General features: G+C 38.8%; 1 protein-coding gene across 2 annotated transcripts in view; it reads right to left on the bottom strand.

Moving 5' to 3' along the window:
- LOC122091719 (putative GPI-anchor transamidase) overlaps positions 1–19,142 on the bottom strand; it is an 82,095-nt gene extending 62,953 nt beyond the window's left edge. The window contains exon 1 of one of the 2 annotated variants that reach the window (XM_042661819.1): positions 18,852–19,142. In XM_042661819.1, coding sequence (XP_042517753.1) covers positions 18,852–19,039 — 188 coding nt within the window. In that variant the 5' untranslated portion in view covers positions 19,040–19,142. The remainder of the gene's footprint in view (positions 1–18,851) is intronic. The other variant, XM_042661820.1, reaches the window with a different exon arrangement.
- Between the last annotated feature and the right edge of the window lie 1,638 nt (positions 19,143–20,780).

The raw sequence follows: 20,780 nt of genomic DNA, 5'->3' as shown, positions 1-20,780 counted from the left end.
TACTATGCAGTTTTCCAAACTGACACAACTAACATTCTAAACTAGAAAGAGAATTAAAACTAGGATCAAGCTTCTGTAAACTTTGTAAAAATGGATGGCCCAACCAACAGTAAACCTAATGAGGAATCAAAATACCCAAACAGACAAGGGAAGGAGAATTGTCTTCAAAAAGGTACAGTCCCCCAACTTTATGACCTCTACCAAGCATCTTCTTCGTTGTAAGGTCCTGAAAAACACATGAGTTGGAATAAAAGGTTACAGAACAATTGTAAGTATGTGTGAACTTGCTTATAGACAGAAGGTTAAACGGTAATTACGGAAAATAAAGAGCAATTGATAACGATAAGGAAGAATTATGACAAACAATGCCAATGCCATTGACCTTAACAATTGACCCATTGGCCAACATTACATTAGCAAAGGATTCCTTAAAAGAAGAAAATATACCTGAAACACCAGACATGTGATCCGATGCCCCTGAATCAATTATCCAGGGACGAGAAAAAGAGGAGAGACATGCAATAATATTACCTATCTAAACAAGAGTAGCAGTGGAAGGTTGAGGAGCTTGAGTCTAAAATGGATTGTATCGTGCAAATTCTTCATCGGTCATATTGACCATCTTACCCTCAGATTGTCCAGGCTGAAAAGGATCAACTGCAACTAAATTAGCAAATTGCTTCTCAAGAGGTTTGCCATGAAGTTTCCAACAAAAACATTGGATGTGTCTTGGTTTGCCACAATGGTGGCATGTGTGTACTGTCCCTGAACTATCTGAGGAGTTTCCAGTAAATTGCCCCTTACTACCACCACTCCCTATACCGCGTGAAGCTTCATGATTATTACTCTGTGTTGCAAGTGCGGAGTTCCCCACTGGTGTAGAATCATGAGAATTCTCTTGAGATACCCATAAGACTCGGGAAAAGGTATTTGCTAAGAGATGCCACCTTGTCACCTCTAAGAATCTAAGAACGGACAGTCATATTTTGTTCCAAGACCTCCCAAAAAGCCCATAATTGCGAGTTTCTCCAGCTGGTTTTGCATTTTTATCACATCACTACTAATAGAGAGTAGAGAATTCAACTCCTCATATATCCTTTTGTAATCAGCAAAGTACTAAGTTAGAGGCCGACCCTTTTGATTAGTCCGAAAAAACACCTGAAATTGCTAACAAATGTGAAAGAGGTTGTTCTGTCCAAAATAAGAACATTCAAATAGTCTCACAGCTCCTTCATAGTATCGATGTAACATCAACCATGGAGTTATCAATCGAGTTCAATAGCTGCCCCCAAATACGTGCATCAACTGTATCCCACGTAGTGCCATTAGCAGGCTTCAACTTTGTTAGATGAACCTGTTGATCTCGACCAGTTGAAACAAGCTACACAATTTTCTTCCACCGTTGAAAATTGGCAGCTCTTGCAAGCTTCTTTTCTGTAATCCTATGTGATGATGAGGATATCACCTCAGTGATAACATTCTTTCCTTCAATGTCAGCCCCTAGTGTACAGAGATTCACAGAAAATAACACAATAAACAAAAATCGATGTACAGACAGAGAAACCAGAAAATCGATTTATACAACTGATTGATCTTATATAATTGACCAGTCAAAATAAAATTGCTTCCAGACAATCTTCAATAAAATCAAAAACCAAAGAGAAATTGACTCAGATTTCAAAACCAAAACTTGGGTAAAACAGAAGAATACCAGCGGTTGGGTGTACAATGCTCCAATGATGCTGAATTTTGGACTGAATGTCCCTAATATGATGTTAAAGAAAACACCAAAAGGAATTTACAAACTGAGATCACACTTGGAAGATATGGCAAAAATCGATTTTGGCAAGTAGCCAAAACCCTGATAGCTTCCATCAATTTCTCCACCAGTGTGTAATCCAATCTTCAAACCAGAAAACTCCAACTAACAGTCACTCCTAACAGTAATCTGAGTAGATTCTTCAAAAGATATTGATTGACAATCAATCAAACATCTGTACATAAATCAGCAAAATAGGGGATGAAATCACCCCCTCTAGAGAATCGTGAGCCCCTTAAGAAGAACTAGTAACAGCCAATAAGGGACTTTGACTGTTATTTAGTTGTAGACTGATAACCGGAACTGATCTAGATTATTTTAGGGATCAGCTCTGATGCCATATAAATAAGAGAGAGAGAGAGAGAGAGAGAGAGAAAGAGAGTTGCAACTTGGGTAATGGGAGTCCCAATCGATGAGATAGGGGCTGCCCAACACTTTCATTATATAGCAAAACATAACTCCTAGTCATAACAGAACTAAAAATCATATGAATACTGTAATGCCCCTGGCATTTCTTTTAAATTTACCCCATTTATTTCTTGTATGCTACCTTGTGTTGCATTTATATCCTATGGTGTTCATGTATATATTATCTTTACAATATATATATATATATATATATTATTTTGATGATTGATTTATTAATTAGCCAACAATCATGCGATTCTTATCCTTAGATATTACCCTTATCCAAGTAATAGGATTACCTATTTTATTTGATTGGAGACAAATTGAGGGATTACCTATTTTAGTTTATTGGAGACAAATTGGTGGATTATCAATTTTATTTGATTGGAGACAAATTGGTGAATTTTTGTAGTAAGTAGGTGAGTAATTGGGAAGGGGATAGGGTCATGACTCATAGGATGGATTTAGGATAATTTTTTAAGGGTAGTGATTTGATCATCCAAACCCTCATCAATCTTATCCCTTGATTTTACATCTCTAATTAGGGAAGCTTATAGGCTGATTAGTATTCTTCCTCCAAAATCTGGGTAACCATTATCAATCATTATTCTTACTAATTTGAAAAGAGGAAGAGAGAAAAAAGAGGAAGATAGGAAGAGAGGAAGAGAGGAAGAGAGGAAGAGAGGAAGAGAGAAAAGGGACTAGCTGCAGCCTTCCTACAACCTATATCCACTGGAAAAGAAGAGGAAGTGTAGAAAGAGAAGAAAGCTTTATAACCTAGGCTACATCCACCATCAGTTTACCCTCCTAGGAATAGCTCGAAGACCCTTATCTAAGGGGTGAATCTAACTACATTGTCAACCAGTGAGTAGAACCATCATACTCTCTACATGTCACACCCCACTTCTAGTAGACCCAACTTACCATTAGGAATACCGGCGGTGTGAGTAAGACACGTACCTACCTTACCAACCTACCAAGATCTCTGATAGCAATACCTTAACATTTCAAAATCTCACATCACAAACCAACATAAGCAGCAGAATCAGAGTATAGTAGCGGAATCATAATTAAAATGGGAAAATTATCTAATGATAAAATATTAGCCATAACCAAATTATTCTTTTACATTCATCCATGACGTATAACTAATAAGTTTAAAAGGAAAAAGTACCATCCACAAGCTCGTACCAAAATGATTAAAAATACGCCAAACACCTCATGGTGCCGCGTATACACAATAATCACAAGCACAGTCTGGGCCATGCTCCTCCGCGTCCGGCATCCACCAGTCGCTCACTCCGTACTCGGTCCGAAGGAAAAAGAGTCACTAGCCATAGGCACGAACGTACCTGCATCATCATCTAACAAGTGTGTATACGTGGGGTGAGCTTTCCAACTAGCTCAATGAGGGGTGGGGTCAAACAAATCCAAGCAAGACAACAGTAATAATAATTCATGATGCATGATCGCAGAAATTAAACACATAGTCCATGATGCTCGTGATGCAGTTCATTTATTTATTATTCACCTAACAATACAAACTAAGTCTGGTAAATGCTACTACGGCGTATTAGGCTGTATCCTTCGTCTCGGAACCGCCATCGACTATGCAATGATACAAACCCTAGCCGTGAATAGAAGCCTGTCGGTCCCCGTATACGTCCATGGGTCACCCAACAAACCCTTGATAACCCCCTCCTGGCTGTCATGGCACCAGTACCAATCATCGGCCACGCCTGACAAGTTCCTGCCTCTAATAACAATCACATCATACTGCGGGTGTGGCATTCAGGAAAGGCACATCGAACATACCATAATGGGTTATCCAACACCTTTACCCTTGTGGCAAGGGTTCGTAGCATAGGAGTGATACCTAACCACATATATACTACATGCCTTCATAATGATACAGTTAGTATGAATTACACGATACCGACAAGACCTCGGCCACAAAGTGTAATCCATCTCCAAATGCAGTCCCGGGTACACAATACCGGTAACACATCGGCCACAAAGTGAAACCCGATACCGTTTACCTAATCTACATGCATAACAAAGTTGAGTATGGACTACGCAACACCGGTACAATCGTCGGCCACGAAGCGTATCCATTTCCAAATGTAGCCCCGAGGTACACAATACCGGCGAGACCTCGACCACAAAGTGTAACCCGCGACTACACCTAACTCTAATGCACATAATCAATGCATGAATGCAACATACATACGGCAATCACGGCACCAGTACCACCTCGGCCACGCCGGATTCCGTCTCACACATACAACCAAACACACGGTGATCACGGTACCGGTACCACCTCTACCACACCGGATCCCGTCATCTTTCTCCATACAATTCATATCATAATCGTAAAATGACAAATGTAACATATGACATGTCATCATCATATTTGAACAATCACTAGTTGTAGTCGTGGATTACACTTTGTGGCCGATATGTTACCGATATCATGTGCTCCGGGACTACATTTGGAAATGGATACGCTTTGTGGCCGATGATTGGTACCGGTGTTGCGTAGTCCATACTCAACTGTTATATGCATGCTAGATTAGGTAAACAGTCATGGGTTACTCTTTGTGGCTAAGGTGTTACCGGAATCGTGTGCCCCATGACTATATTTGGAGAAGGATTACACTTTGTGGCCGATGTGATATCAGTATCGTGTAATTCATACTAGTTGTATCATTATGAAGGCATGTAGCTTATATGTGGTTAGGTATCACTCCCTATGCTATGAACCCTTGCCAACAGGGGTAAAGGTGTTGGATAACCCATTGTTGTATGTTCGATGTACCTTTCCGGAATGTCACACCCGCGGTAGGATGTGATTGTTGCCGGAGGCAGGAACTTGTCAGTCGTGGCCGATGATTGGTACCGGTGTCATGACAACCAAGAGGGGTTATCAGGGGTTTACTGGGTTGACCCATGGACACATACGAGGACCGGCAGGCTTCTATTCACGACTAGGGTTTATATCCCTACGTAGTCGATGACAATTCCGAGATGAGGGATAAAGCCTAATGTGCCGTAGTAGCATTTATCAGACTTAGTTGTATTGTTAGGTGGATAGTAAAATAAATGAATTGCATCACGAGCATCATGGACTATATGTTTAATTTCTATTATCATGCATCATAAATTATTACTGCGATTGTTTTGGTTGGATGTGCTTAAGCCCCACCACTCACTAAGCAAGTTGGAACGCTCACCCCAGGTATACACCCCTTTTTAGATGATGATGCAGGTATTGTGGTGCCGATGGCATTTGACCTCGTATCCTCTAGGTCAAAGTATGGTGTGAGCGACTGGTGGATGCCAAAAGCCAAGGATCACAATCAGGACTATGCTTACGCCGCACCGTGAGATTGTACATCATACTTTGATACTTTTGATATAAACTGTGGATCTTATATTTTGGAATTTATGTATAAGCCATGGATGAATGTAACAGAATAACTCGATTATGGATAATATTTTATCACTAGATAATTTCCCCATTTTATTATGATTCCACTACTATACTCTAATTCCGCTGCTTTCGGTTGGTTTGTGATGTAAGATTGTGAAATGTTAAGGTACTGCTATCAGAGATCCTGGTAGGTTCGTAAGACAGGTACGTGTCTTACACCGCTGGTGCTCCTAATGGTAAGCTGGGTCTACTTGAAGTGGGGTGTGACAACATTATTTTAGATACTTATGTTTAGGACGGTAGTTAGATTTAGAGCACAACCCTTAATCGGTTCACTTTCGCATTATTAAAAGAAGCCAAAAATGAAGTGGTTGCTCTCCCTTTATTCGACCCATAACTACACTGATCCGTATGCTTGTGGTTACATTTCAAATCCTAATAGTAAGCCATGAATACATGTGTTCACATTGGCATGAGAAATTTTGTGAACTTCAGAAATCCAATTTTGTTTTCATCATTTTTTAACGAGCCAATTTCAAGTGAGGTTATTGGCCTTCCAAGAGCCAGATCTAACTTAGTGATCCTTCCTGATCCAAGTTTTGAATTCTAAGAAAGTTAACAGTGTGAGTTTGAACTTCTACTTTGTTGGGTCAAAGCTTGACATTTTATTTTTTGCTTTGGTCGATTCTCATAGAGTTTAAGGATGCACTATCGACATTCCTAGAGTTCAAGATTTTGAATCAAGCGAGGTTTCCATTGCAGACCTCAACATTTCAAATGATGACATTCAGTTTGCCTATGGTCCATGCCAATAGATGCATATGGTTTATGCTGTGAACCAAAAAAAAATAAAAAATTTCCAAGTCTAATGGGGATACACCATTATTTAGAAATGATCCACGAGGGACTAATAGACTCGAACTCAAGGTGATTCTAACTAGGCATCATTCTAATCAAGGACTATGGGGATGGACTTGGAAGGCTTTCCAAATGAGTTAGTGATGAGCATGAGGGCTTGTGGAAATAAGCTCAAAGGTTGTGATGATTGCATGTGATGCTATATTAGATGACGAATGGTTAGGATGTTTGTTACACCTGTGCCCTAACCCAGTCTAATTTGAACTATTGTGATAGATCTCGGATCGGAGATTAGAAGTACAGTCGGGTTTTGGCTCGTGGCCGCCCATTACCGAAGGGGAAGAGATGACCCCACATGTTTGTGCATTGCGTGCCAATCCAATTGGAGGGGATTCATACCTTTTGATCCTAGACGGTAAGTGACCCAACTCCTCACACATGAATCCTGGCATGTACCAAAGTTGCCAAAAGACCATAAGCACGGCTGAGGGAAACCACCCGTACAAGGCTAATTGGTAGATAGCAAGCAGCTAAGACAGCAAGCTATCATGACCACCAGAAATAAGCCATATGTACATTCCATTTTAACATTGAAACATGGAATACATTGTGCACATTGCTGAAAGATGGCGGAAGGGCCAGCATATCTTGGACTGAACTTGCCCTTCCTGTGGAACCTGTGTAAGCCCTTGGTGGAAGAGATTTTTAGAAATACTTTCTCCTCTTCTTGGAATTCAATATCTTTTTTGCGGTTGTCCACAGCTCTTTTATCGAGACTGGTCCGCCTTGATTTTCTCGCGAATAACATCAACTTTATTATAAGTCATATGTATCATCTCCAGCCCAAGCATTCGCCGTTCTCCTACATCATCCCAGTATAAGGGAGTTCTGCACCTTCTGCCATAAAATGCCTCATATGGAGCCATTCCGATTGTGGCTTGATAACTATTGTTATAAGCAAACTCCATAAGAGGTATATTTTCCTCCCAACTGCCACTTATTTCCATTGCATAGGCTCTGAGCATATCTTCTAGCATTTGTATGGTTCATTCAAATTGCCCATCAGTCTGTGGATGGAAAGCAGTGCTTAGATTCACCTGTGTTCCCATAGCATACTAGAGGCTCTTCTAGAATTTAGATGTGAACCTTGGATCTCTATCTGACACAATACTCACCGGTACTCTATGTAAGCGAATAATATTCTCTATGTAAAGTTGTGCTAGCTTATCGATGGAGTAGGTAGTCTTGATTGGAATGAAATGGGTAGTTTTAGTAAGCCTGTCAACTATCACCCAAATTGCATCCATTCCCTTGGGTGAACGGGGTAGCCCTGTGACAAAGTCCATAGTAATCATATCCCATTTCCACTCTGGTACTAGGAGTGGCTGAAGAGTGTCATATGGCCGATGTCACTCTGCCTTGACCTTCTGACACATAAGGCATTGTGCAACATATAGGGATACTGTAATCTTCATCCCTAGCCACCAATAACTTTGCTTAAGATCTTTGTACATCTTGGTGCTTCCAGGGTGAAACGTGTACTCAGAACTATGTGCTTCTTTAATTATCTTGTCTTAATCCCTATGTCATTGGGTACACACAATCTGCCCCAAAACAATAGTGCTCCGTCATTGGCTATTGTGAAGTCAGGATCATCCATCCTTTGCTTTTGGATTTTAACTCTGATTTTCTGCAAATCAAGATCCATGGGCTGTTTTATGATTATTTCATACCTGATGGATGGTTGCACCTGTAGGGCTGCCACAGATAGGGTTAACTACTTAATATCCTCAGGCTACTGATCAAGCTCTAAGGTAGATCCCACATTCAAAATGATCTCATCCATTAACATGGCTTCTTGCTTAAGCCGTGGGCTGGTGGCCACATAAGCAAGTGATACATTTTGAGCTTTTCGGCTCAATGCATCAGCCACTACATTAGCCTTACCTGGATGGTACTGTATGTCACAATCATAATCTTTCATGAGTTCTAACCATCTCCTCTGTCTCATGTTCAGATCCCTTTGGGTGAAGAAGTACTTGAGACTTTTGTGATCACTGAATATCTTGCACTTTTCCCCATCCAAGTAATGGCGCCAGATTTTCAAGGCAAAGATAACTGCCGTCAACTCTAGATCATGAGTAGGATAGTTCTTCTCATACTCCTTCAATTGTCTAGATGCATATGCCACTACCTTGTCATGTTGCATAAGAATGCAACCTAACCCAATTCTGGAGGCATCCGTATAGACTGTCATTCCACCAGTACCCTCTGGTGCCATCAATATTGGGGCCGACACCAATCGTTTCTTTAGTTCTAGAAAACTATCCTCACACTCTTTTGACCATTCAAATTTCACTCCTTTTCTGATCAACTTGGTCATTCGGGCGGTGATTTAGGAAAAATTCTCAATGAATCACCGGTAGTAGCCTGCTAATCCCAAGAAACTCCTGATTTCTGTGGCATTCTTGGGAGCTTCCCACTCTATGATTGTTTTTACCTTCCCCGAGTCAACTTCAATCCCATTCTCAAACACTATGTACCCCAAGAATCCAACTTGTTTCAGCTAGATTTCACACTAGCTAAATTTTGCATATAACTGTTGTTCTCTCAATCTTTGAAATACCATTCGCAAGTGTTGTGCATGCCCTTCTTCTGTTTTCGAGCATATCAAGATGTCATCGATGAAAACGATGACCCATTTATCAAGAACATTATAAAATACTCGATTCATCAGATCCATAAAGGTTGCTGGTGCATTGGTTAGCCCAAAAGATAGCATTAGGAATTCATAATGACCATAACGGGTCCGAAACACCGTCTTGGGTATATCACTGCTATTTATCTTAAGTTGATAGTAACCAGACCTAAGATCAATCTTTGAGAATACTTTAGCACCTTGCAACTGATCAAAAAGGTCATCTATGCGCAGTAATGGATACTGGTTCTTAATGGTCAACTTATTCAATTCTCAGTAATCGACTCACATACGCAAACTCCCATCCTTCTTTTTGACAAATAGAACTGGGGCACCCAAGGAGAAACACTTGGTTGTATGAACCCTTTCTCTAACAATTCCTGCAACTGAGTCTGTAACTCCTTTAATTCGGTTGGTGCCATTCTGTACAGAGCTTTAGACACTAGTGCTGCTCCAAGAACCAAATCAATGGCAAACTCTAACTCCCTGTCAGGTGGAAGCCGGGTTAGATCATCTGGAAAGACGTCCAGGAATTCCCTAACTACATTTAATTCTTCTAATTGTGTGAAACATGTAATTCTAAGCATGTGAGCAATTTAATAATAATAAACATTCTGAAAATAATAGCAATCCATCTCTCACCTGGTTAATGTTCGAGTGTGTTAGGGTTCAAGTACGGCCACCGATCGATCGACTCAACTTCAGTCTCGAGGCTCGTGCACGTCATTGTCCTAGACACAAGGACAATCGTACATCAGTACGTGTCAGAAAGATAGGGAAAGGCCCACTTGGGTCACCCCCAAAAGGTATAGACAATGTTTCCCAATGATAGTAATGTCACTGGAAACAGGGTATTTCCACCGGAAATATCAGTGTTGTTTCCGGTGGTGGTGACAGAGAGCTCACAAGCCTCTGTGGTCCACCAAAAATAACCCACCGGAAGCAGGCCCAGTGGATCTGGTTGCATGCTTCTGGTGGTGGTACAGAAGTGTCCAGCCATTTTGGGGCTTTTCGACTCGGGCCCGATCGTCGGGATTTGTTCCATGGAGTTTGTAGGGAATGTTCCTAGTATCATTCTAAGCCAATAAAATCCCGATTCCACTAAGCTGTTTGGGAGATACGTTGATCGAACGATCGAAACCCTAGTTGGTCATTTAGCAATACTTGTTGTCGGAACTCACCGGGTTTGGTTCAAGCTCGGAAACAGCACCGGGAGGGTAGAATACGCATTCCACGACCTCCACACGGTTTGTACACTAAGATTCCATCCAAACCTAGCTTTATCTAGGTCAAAATGAAGGGAGAGTGGTGAAAGTGAGTGTACTTACCTCCGGCAACTAGGCGGCAGCCGGCCCCAAGGTAAGCCTTCTTCCTTCTTCTTCCCCTTCTTCTTCCTTTCTCTCTTCCTTCTCTCCTCCCTTACGTTGGACACAAGAGAAATGAGGAAATGAATTCCTCATTTCTTACTTCAGTGTTAAATGGGACCTTAGGGTCTGTTTGGTTAGATCCTATTCGAACCGATCGGGTTATTATGTCTTTCAAAGCCCGAGAACCCGACCACTTAGGTCCGAAATGTGCTCATGTCATAGGGAAGATGTGGAGGATGATTTGGGATCATCCGAGACTGTCTACGATGCGAGTGGCGGGACCCACAGGCATCGGAACCTTGACAACAGCCTATTTGGTTCACAAGAAACAGTCCACAGGAAGCAGGTCCAGTGTTTCCTGTGACTTGTTTCTTGTGGACAAGACAGCTTGACTGTTTGCTGTCCACCCACTGGCCTTGCATGGGCAGTTGCCCTTGGCCGTGCTCAGGGTCTTTTGGCAACTCCGGTACGTGTCGGAATTTATGTGTGAGGAGTCGGGTCACTTAACCGTCTAGGATCGGAAGGTACGAATCCCCTTTAGTTAGATTGGCACACGATGCACGAACATGTGGGGTCATCTCTCCCCCTTCAACAATGTGCGGCCGCCAGCCAAAACCCGACTGTGCTTCCAATCTCCGGTCCGAGACCTGGCACAGCAGTTCAAATTAGACCGAGTCAAGGCACAGGTGTAACACTATATGTGTTTTTTTTTTTTTTTTTTTGCCCTTCTAAATCTCAAAGAAATACTTAGGACTTTGCAACCTTGTGATTGTCATATCGCATGTATTTTTTCTACTATTTATCTCTTTTGTATATTTGCATAATAATAAATTTTTTGTATACCTATGTATGTTTAGCTTTTCTTTCAAGACTTTGTTGATATATATATATATATATTGCATGCTATATTATATATTAATTTTAGGGGCTGATCAATACTGACCCTTAATCTATACTATGCTATTTTAAATTCGATTCTAAAGGGTTGTTGAGTGCTATTCTTGATGGATTCTAAGATATATAAATATTCCATATTAGGTACTATTTTAATGATGATTTTAGGGGTTGTTAATACTATTAATCAATCACTTCTATTCCATTCTATGTGGTCCATTTTAGGTATTGTTTTAGTGATGATTTTAGGGGTTGTTAGCACTATGAATTAATCGTATCTATTTCTTTCCAAATGTTCAATGTTATGTACTATTTTGATTAATGGTCTAAGAGTTGTTAGAGTTCCTATTTGAATCAAACATATGTCACCTTGATTTTGATGATTAAGGACTGTTTAGTGTTCCATTTAGTAAATTTTTCTCTATTCTAATTTATGATTTATAGGGGCCGTTTTGGTACATTCATTTGATCAAACCGATCCCATTTCGGCTTTATGATGATAGGGGTTGATTTGTTGTTCCTTGTCAATTAATTAGACATTATTTTGATTTCATGATTTTAGGAGTTAAATTCGGTTCTTGACTTGATTAAATCTATCCTATCATAAACTAGCAATTCAAAGTAAAAACATAAATAGAACTAACTTTAACTAGCTTTCCTAATATAATTAGGACTAGATTAGAATTCCCTTAAGGAGGGTTTCGTGGCTTATGCTGGACAGCCAGCTGGCCACCACTCATCCTCCCTCTCACGATATACCATATTCTAACATGGGTCAACCAATGAGTCAGAATTCTAGGTCGGGTCAGGTTGATCCAATTGACTCAACCTGAACAAATCCAACCAAACTAGTATGGGCCTAGTATGTTTAGGCCCCCTTCCGCCTGGTTTAGTATAGAGTGGACCGGTTCTCTTTTGAATTTAAAAAAAAAAAAATGTTTGTAAAGGTCCATAAGTTTCAAAACCTCAGATCTATAGGTCCAGAGACAAATGTCGTAACCACTATGATGTCATCCAAATGGGAATACTTTTTAAAAAGAAAACATTTGACTAGAACATGCAATTTTAATTTTAAAAAAGCTCAGCATGGATGTATCATGCACTGCCGGTGTATGTTGGTAAAATCCGTACGGCTTTCTTTTCTTTTTTTCTTTTTTTCTTTTTTTTTTTTTTTTGAAAATTTCCAAAACCCTAGTTAGTATCAAGAGGACTTTGTATGATCTATGCATACACAAAAATAAAAAATAAATAAAACAAAGAATCCTGATTTCATTTTGAGACCCTAATTTGGTAGAGAGAGGCTCTGATACCACCAAGATTCGAAATCTCATTTCGTTTTTATGTTTCAGTGGATTCAGAGTTGGTCTTTATTATTTTTTCTTTTTTTCCTTTTTTTTTACTCGATTGACTATTTCGGTAGTCAAACGGCCAAATTTTGACTTGAAACTTGGTAAGTAGCTTGTTTTAAGGTTAATAAACATGCTTAGAACATAAATTTGCAAAGAACATGACATTGTTTTAATTTTTTTCTTACATAAAATTATTTTTTAATCAATTTTAGAAAATACTTTAATGACATAATACAACAAAATCAAATATGGTATAACATAGCAAGCATCATGTATGCTTCAAAACACTTTAATATTAATCTCTTCTTTTTCTTTTATTTTTAAAACCAAAACAGAATATTTATCCCTATTTTTAAAATTATTTTTTAATTATTAATCTATTTTTCTAAATTTTTTTAAATTAAAATAAATAATTACTGGATGAAAAAAAAAAATTCACTCCGATAGAGTCGCAAAACAGCCAATTGTGAGTAACATCTATATAATTGACTTCCATCAAAGGTATATTTTCCATAAAAAGTAACAATTTATGTTAAAGGAAAATGCATTTTTAAACCAGAAAAATAAACAAAAAAATATTTATGTAGAAAAAAAAAATTTCAACTCCATGAGGTCATAGATCGGCCTCTAGTGTCTTAACATATAAAAAATCTAACCTCATCCAACAAGCATTTATGTACTATTTAAAAAAAAATGGTTTTGCGAAAAGAACTTTACCTTTCCTAAGCTGGAAATGTGTAGATCTTGTTGTAGGAGTGATTTGAAAGGCAATATGTGTGATAATGTGGCTAATTAAAGGCTAATAGAGTGACTTTGTGTTCAAAATGCAAGATGGAACCGAGATTTCACCGAGACAGACCAGGCAGGCAAGACAAAGTCGAAATTTATAATCCTTTACAATGTAAATACATGTTCACCGAAATGAGGTATTTATAAGCCTTTACAATGTAACATTTTGATATCTCGCCAAGACGATACCGATATCTCAGCCGAGATACCGAGATTTCGACCGAGACCATGTACAAAGTGTATTTCGTAGTCTATCTTGTCTCGGCCAAAAAAAAATAATCACGAAATAACCGAGATCTCGGCGAGATTTTGAGCCATGGATACCACCACTATGGGATAATAAAGGTGCCAATTTAAAATTTTTAACCCATGAATCTTACCTAATGCAACATTAAAGGATTCAAACAAATACACGAGTGACTTAGGGTTACTCATTGTACCACATATGGAGTACCTCCTAAGGAAATCAACACTTAATCAAGCTAGTGAGCACATGTCGATTGGTCATCCCTCGAACAACACTTGCACTAAACACACAGTGAAATAAAACTCTACAATCTATAGGGTTTAAAACAATAACAAAAGAGGGTGAAGAGAGAAACAAAGAGAGATATGAAAACTACTACTGGATTGAATGGCAACATCCAAGAGGCATGAATCGGGTGTGAGCTCTTCTCTTCCATTGAAATAAACTCACGGCTTTGAGTGATCATCATTTAAATAATCAACCTCAAATCTCATGAACAACACCATAAGTGATCTAACTCCTTTCGGATCAAACTCATGTTCTAAGGAAGATCAAAAGACATACACCTCACCTACATGCAGGTTTAGGATTGAATGTCCTTCCATCAATCTTGCTTGGTTCTTTACAATAACCACTTGAAGACAAAGGTTAACATTTAAATGCATAAACTAAATTTGCAATTGACTAATTGTAAGCTACGGTGAGCATTCAAATGTAAGAAAGTAATGCAAGGAGAAGAACTGAAAAGAAGTAAAGAAACTTAGACCAGAAAGGAGGTGAGAGCCATTGAATAACACAATTGATTTTATAGTGGTTCGGATCTCCATCCTACATCTACTACCTAAGCCTCATATACTTAGGTTTTCCTTTTTTCACTATGGGGATACTTTCCAACTAGCAGGTATCAAGCCTTACAACAACCAATCACGGTCTTCTGATTGGCACCTAGACCAAACTTGTTCAAGAATTTCACACACAATCACAGTCCTTCAAATTGTGAACCTAAGCCGACAGCCAAGGGTTTCCTCCATATACTCCACGTATATCGGTGAACTTTCTCCAAGCCCACCACCCTTTACAGAAAATGACTTGTTTCTTCAAGTTTGAAATCGCATCTTCACAAAATCATCATTTTTCCCTCCCTTCAATCTGATATAACATGAAGCTCTTCATCTTGAAATCACCACCTTGTGTAATAGAGTCCTTAGAGATTATAACTCAACCTTTTTAAAGGCACCCAACTAGTTGTTAGAGTCGAGACAATTCAAAATGATTTTGAATTTAAGCTCAAAAATATTAATGAGAAGTGATTAAACTTTATCATTAACCAAAGACTTTTCAACGTTTCACAAAAAATTAGTCGTTAAGCACTCTTGAATACCAATTAAGATGCCTAGAGAACTCCACCCTTGATTGTCCGCTAAGCGACTCATTTAATGTTTGTTCACGGTTGATTGCGCACCACCATGACCAATCGCAAATATAGAGGACTTAGAAAAACCTAGCTTCTGTTTGGACGGAAGAACACAGATGACTGCCACTGTTGTCCGCAAGTTATACTTAGAGTAATTCTTTAAAGGTCAGTCAACCATAGCTCCACACAAATGACTGTTGACAGCAACGTCTACATACTCTTTCAAGTCAAGCTACCAATTTTTTAGGTTTTCACTTAGGTCTCACCATCTTGTGAGTTAATCCGATCATTTAGAGATCCTTACATCAAGATTACAAGTAATATTATAATTTAAGCTCAACTAATCTTGATCTTCACGAAAGACTTCGTATTCATATGTTGATTTAACTTTAAAAAGCTCTAATGACTTCATTAAAGGGCGACACATATAGGACAATGTGCTTATTTGTCATGAAATCCTGCAGTGTATCAAGAGGAAAAGAAAAGGTAATCATGGCCTCATGAATGGGAAAGTTCTAGATAGAAATCCAATATTTTGTAATGGGAACAACGTAAGGAACTGTGGTCAATTTTTGAATAAGGACAAAGATGTTGATAGAGATAGAGATAAATTCATTAACATGAAATTTTAGTTCTTTCTTTGGGCCAATTATCAATTAAAAGATTTAGCTTGTATTTGGAGGCAAACAACCATAGCTCTTCACGGCTAACAGTCTGCAACAATTCTTCGTCATCTTCAACATGTTTTCTCTTGGCTCCAAGGATTGTCCTCATTGGATTGGGTCCAACTGCTCTTCACATGTCTCAGACACATGTTAGAACACCCAAACACACATCAACAATGGTTTTTATATCCAAAAGCACATCTATCAAAATAATAGAATCCCTCGGATTCAACAACTACTAATTTAGTAAAAAACATCTTTTTCTCCACCTTCCTACTTTATTTAGGAATGTTAATAACCTTCTACCACTCCACTTGCCAAGTAGTGGGCTCCTATTGGATGATTCTATTTAGTTGTCCTTATCTTTATTTAAGATTGAGAAATAAAGATAGTGACATATATGGACAGCATTAAGAAGAAAGAAAAATTAATTCCCCACAGTAAAAGAATCCTTATGATTTAGTCCCTCCACTTAACAATATTGCATAAAGAACCTACAAGTATGGAAATAAATATCGTCACCACCCAAATCTATCAAAATAACTTACACAAAGAATCATAATCACTAATTTGACATGAAATCCCTTTTAAAAATCATTTTAAAATATGATTATTAAACAAAAATAATATTTCAAATTCTTTTATAAACTATTTACAAAACATGCCACCAAGCTCGGAATATCTGTTCAATTACTTTGAAACTAGAAGTCTAGAACCAATAGCCCGAAGAGAGCTTTTTTTTTCTTATCAATGGTTCGGATTGTTAAAGAGGAGCTTTAAGTGGCCAACCAACCTTTTCTCAAATGAATGCGAGTATAAGCCGAATGGGGCACATGTCTATTAGCCTTTATACCATAGTATCACCGACTCCGGACTCACTATTTATATCAGTGTTGAAATATCCAACCCTGGTCTGGGATGCCACTCCGACACATCTTACTAAAGCCTCAGGAGTCAGTACACAAAGGTTTGAGGTCATTTCTTTAAATTTCTGTTAATGCAGATACAACTGCACTTACCTGGTTGGACCAGCATGGCCAGCTGTGGAAGCCAAAGGCCAAGAAGAACAGGTCCAGCCCAGGTATTTGGTCTATCAATAGCTGATAGTAGTTAGTTTTATATTATGTCTTTTATTTCTCATGTTTGTCTTTCGGTAGGATACGTAGGATTTTCTCATGTTTGTCTTTAGGTAGGATAAGTAAGAGTTTATTTCAGTGTAGAGTCTAAGTAGGAGTAATCTTATTATTTCCCTTTAAATACTTCCATAAACTCAATGTTTGGGATTGGAGTGAATTTAATTTTAGAATTAGTGAATTTGTGCGTGGTGTGTGATCCCCTTCCACCTCTTTGTGCGAATTTCCCTCTTCTCCCTAGGGCTACTCCATCATCTCTCCACTTCTAAGTTCATAGCCTTTGTGGTAGCTTCTTTGATGTTACCTACCAAATAAAAGGCCTTCTCAAGAAGACCATCTAATATGCCAAAAAGGACCAGATGAAAACATAACGTTCAAATATCTCTCTAAAGATATTCACCCTATTTTGGAAATGGATTCCTTATTAAACATCTCATTCATTTACAAACAAATATCATGTATCCAATGTACTGATATATAGCTAAGAAGGCATCAACCGTTTACCTTTAGTACATAAAAAGCATAATATTCAACTGCAATGATAAGGATCTCTCAGCTTATAGTAATCCATTCAAGATTCTCATGCGGTCCAATTCGATGTACATAATTATGAACACTAGTATTTGTGTTTGGAATCACTATTTCACACCTATGACAACCATATGAACAAAGTGTCCAGCTTTGTCCCGAGTTGCTAACAGTTTAAGCCACGATCTTAGGATAATGAAACACCCAATTAAATTAATACAAAGTAATTTATTATTTAAATTGTGTTTTGATGGACTCCAATGCTACTTGCTAGCCATAACAGTATCCCTGCCTAAAACTTAGAATATGCCTACAAACTTGAAACTAAAGATTTCAAAATGTATGAAGTGACTAAATCTTTGCACCATTGATTGACATTACTATGCATACCCAAGAGATCTTTACCAGGTAAGTCCAAACATAATAGAAAGCGCTCACCTCCTCTTACTCCTGCAGGAATGATCAAATCCTCCGCATCCAGTTCTTGTTCACATTTAAGCATCTCAGCCACATATCATCTGTTTCAACGTCTTAGCATTATAACATCCAAGATGCAACAGTAATCATCAAGTTCCCCAATAAGAAGCCACCACATCATGGTCAGCCAGAAATTATTGCCACGAGAATAAACCATCTTCAAGACTGCTCACACCACCAAATCCACGAGACCACTACTCTTAACTACAAGGTTTTTCAAGTAATGTTTCCGTTCATGGTCCATGTCCATGACAACTTGCTTCAACCATTGGAATTTAAAAATGGGTAAACTACTAGCATTAAATCCACTTGCTTCAATCATTGGAAACTAAAAAGGGGTAAAAGTACTACCATTAAATCTGCAAAAACTCAACAAATTTATCTTCCACCCTTCTCTATGGAGGCCCTACCTAATTTTACATCATCTCTGTAACTCCCCATATCTATCAGTGGCTAATCCTCAATTCTACCATTTCTTCCCTCCCAGAAACTGCAGTCTCCCACCCACACTCTCTCAATGCATAACCCCATAAAGCGTAATAGGTCAAACATGAAATCTAAAATTTACCATAAGCAGCTAATTCAAAATTTAATTCACTATACGAATAGCGAACCCAACTTTTCAACCTTAGTTATCAAATAAATTACACATTTCCTCTCCATTTTAGTAAATACCCGCGAAACATATACCGTAAGAACGATTAAACATGAACTTGTCTAAAATGAGCAAAGAACAAGACATGTGAAACTAACCCTAAAAGAAGATAGTTACCAGAAACGTGAGGTGCAGACCAAGACTGCCCAATTGTTGGTGTGCATGACTGAAGAAGTAGAATAACTAATTGCATCATATTTGCAGAGATGGGTCGAAACCATAATAAGGAATAGCAACACTTTAGGACTCAGAAATTCAAAAGGATTCGACCTGCCGCGATTCCATTTGCCAACTTCGGAAGCCATTTCACCGTTCTGTTCTTGGATTTCCTCCCTGCCGCTCTTACTCCAATCCTTTCTCTTTCCTTCTTTAAAACCTATGTAATTTTTATTTTCTTTTCTTTTTCTGGTTCAATATACCTTCTATTTTGGTAAATAGTACGATACCTAGGTAACTAGAAACTATTTCATCCTCGGTAAGGTTGTGTTAACCAAGAGAACAAAAGAAAAAAATGAAAAGAAAAGAAAAGAATAGAATAGAATAGAAATTAAATTAAATGAAAATAAAATAAAAAAATTATGTTTGTTTGACTACCATAGAATAAAAATAAAAATAAAAAATTTTTTCTATTTTCTGGAATTTAGGCAAGACTTTATTTTTGGCAGTAGAACAAAACTTCACCACTCCCGAGGTAAATTTGAAATTCAGAAAAAATCTTCTTTGCTTTTCTTTTCTTCTATTGGCTACCAAGCACAACCTAAAGAGACCGCTCTTGTTTTATGGGCAAAGGAACTTGTGCGTCGGTGTGGAGGCCAATGGGAGGACATGCAGGAGCACCTTCAACGTATGGTGAGGGGACAGAGCAGTCTTTTATGCGCCCACCTATGTCTAGACGCAAAGAACACCTAGAGGTACAAGTTTGCCCCTGGTGGCCCAAAGCCACCTTGAGCCGCAGAAGGCTAGGCCCAAAAATTATGGCCCTGAGGGCTGGCTCGGCCCTGAAAATTATTGGTCCTGAGTCAGGGTCAAGGCACGTAAGGATTGATGTCTGTGGCCCGAGCCCTGAGCCATACCCTGATTTGGCCATGCCCAACCCAAAGTTATTATTTGATAGTCAATTTCTTAAGTTTGGTACACATTAACCACTATGGTTGTATAAACTACTTAAATTTTTTATCTAATACCGTTTTTTAGATTTAATTTTTATTTTACTTTTTAAATCCACGGGATGTAGATGCAAAGTCAAATGAATTTATAGTTATTTCATATTTTGTAGGGTCAAGGTAAACCCGGCCCTTGATGGCAAATCAGGGTCAGTGTATACCTGGCTTTAGATGGCAAACCAAGGTCAAGGAGAATTAGAGACATCCCGGATTGGCCCTATCCAATTAGGGCTAATTAGGGTGGGCTTTGGGCTGGGTTGAAGTTTGTTGGCCCTGAGTCAGGGTTCAGGGTGGATTTAGGCCCAATTAATGGGACTCGGGGTTGGGCTAGGGTTTTAAGAAGCCCGGCCAAACTCGGCCCTATTGCAGCCCTAAGAAGGTCAGACTCATAGGGCTCTTTTTCCCCCATTTAATATATCAAATCAGGATTGAACCTAGTTTTTTTTTTCTTTTTTATCCTTTTCTTTTTCTTTACGGGTAGAAGACTGGATTAGGTTTTGGGTGACGCAATACTGCATAGGCCCTAAGGGTGTGTATGTGTTAATTGAACTAGGTTGGACTGGGTCCTGACCCGGTTCCTTCGTAGGTTACCCACTTGAGGTAATCATATACCTATTAAGATTAGGAACCCTAATTGGCCAGTTTCTATAAATAAAAGGGTTTGGCCACAAAGCAAAGTAAAGTTTTTGACCTAATCTCAAGAGCGCTCTCTCTCTCTCTCTCTCTCTCTCTCTCTCTCTCTCTCTCTCTCTCTCTCTCTCTCTCTCTCTCTCTTATTAAGAGTGTGTCTCTAAGAATTTCCATTGCAATCGTTGGATTTGGAGGGTGCAATATTACATAACGAGATCGTCGAAATCTTTCGTTCGTTGTTGTTCGTGCGGAT

This window comes from Macadamia integrifolia, chromosome 10, assembly GCF_013358625.1.
Source record: "Macadamia integrifolia cultivar HAES 741 chromosome 10, SCU_Mint_v3, whole genome shotgun sequence".
NCBI classification, from domain to species: Eukaryota; Viridiplantae; Streptophyta; class Magnoliopsida; order Proteales; family Proteaceae; genus Macadamia; species Macadamia integrifolia.
This window is presented reverse-complemented; position numbering and strand designations above follow the sequence as displayed.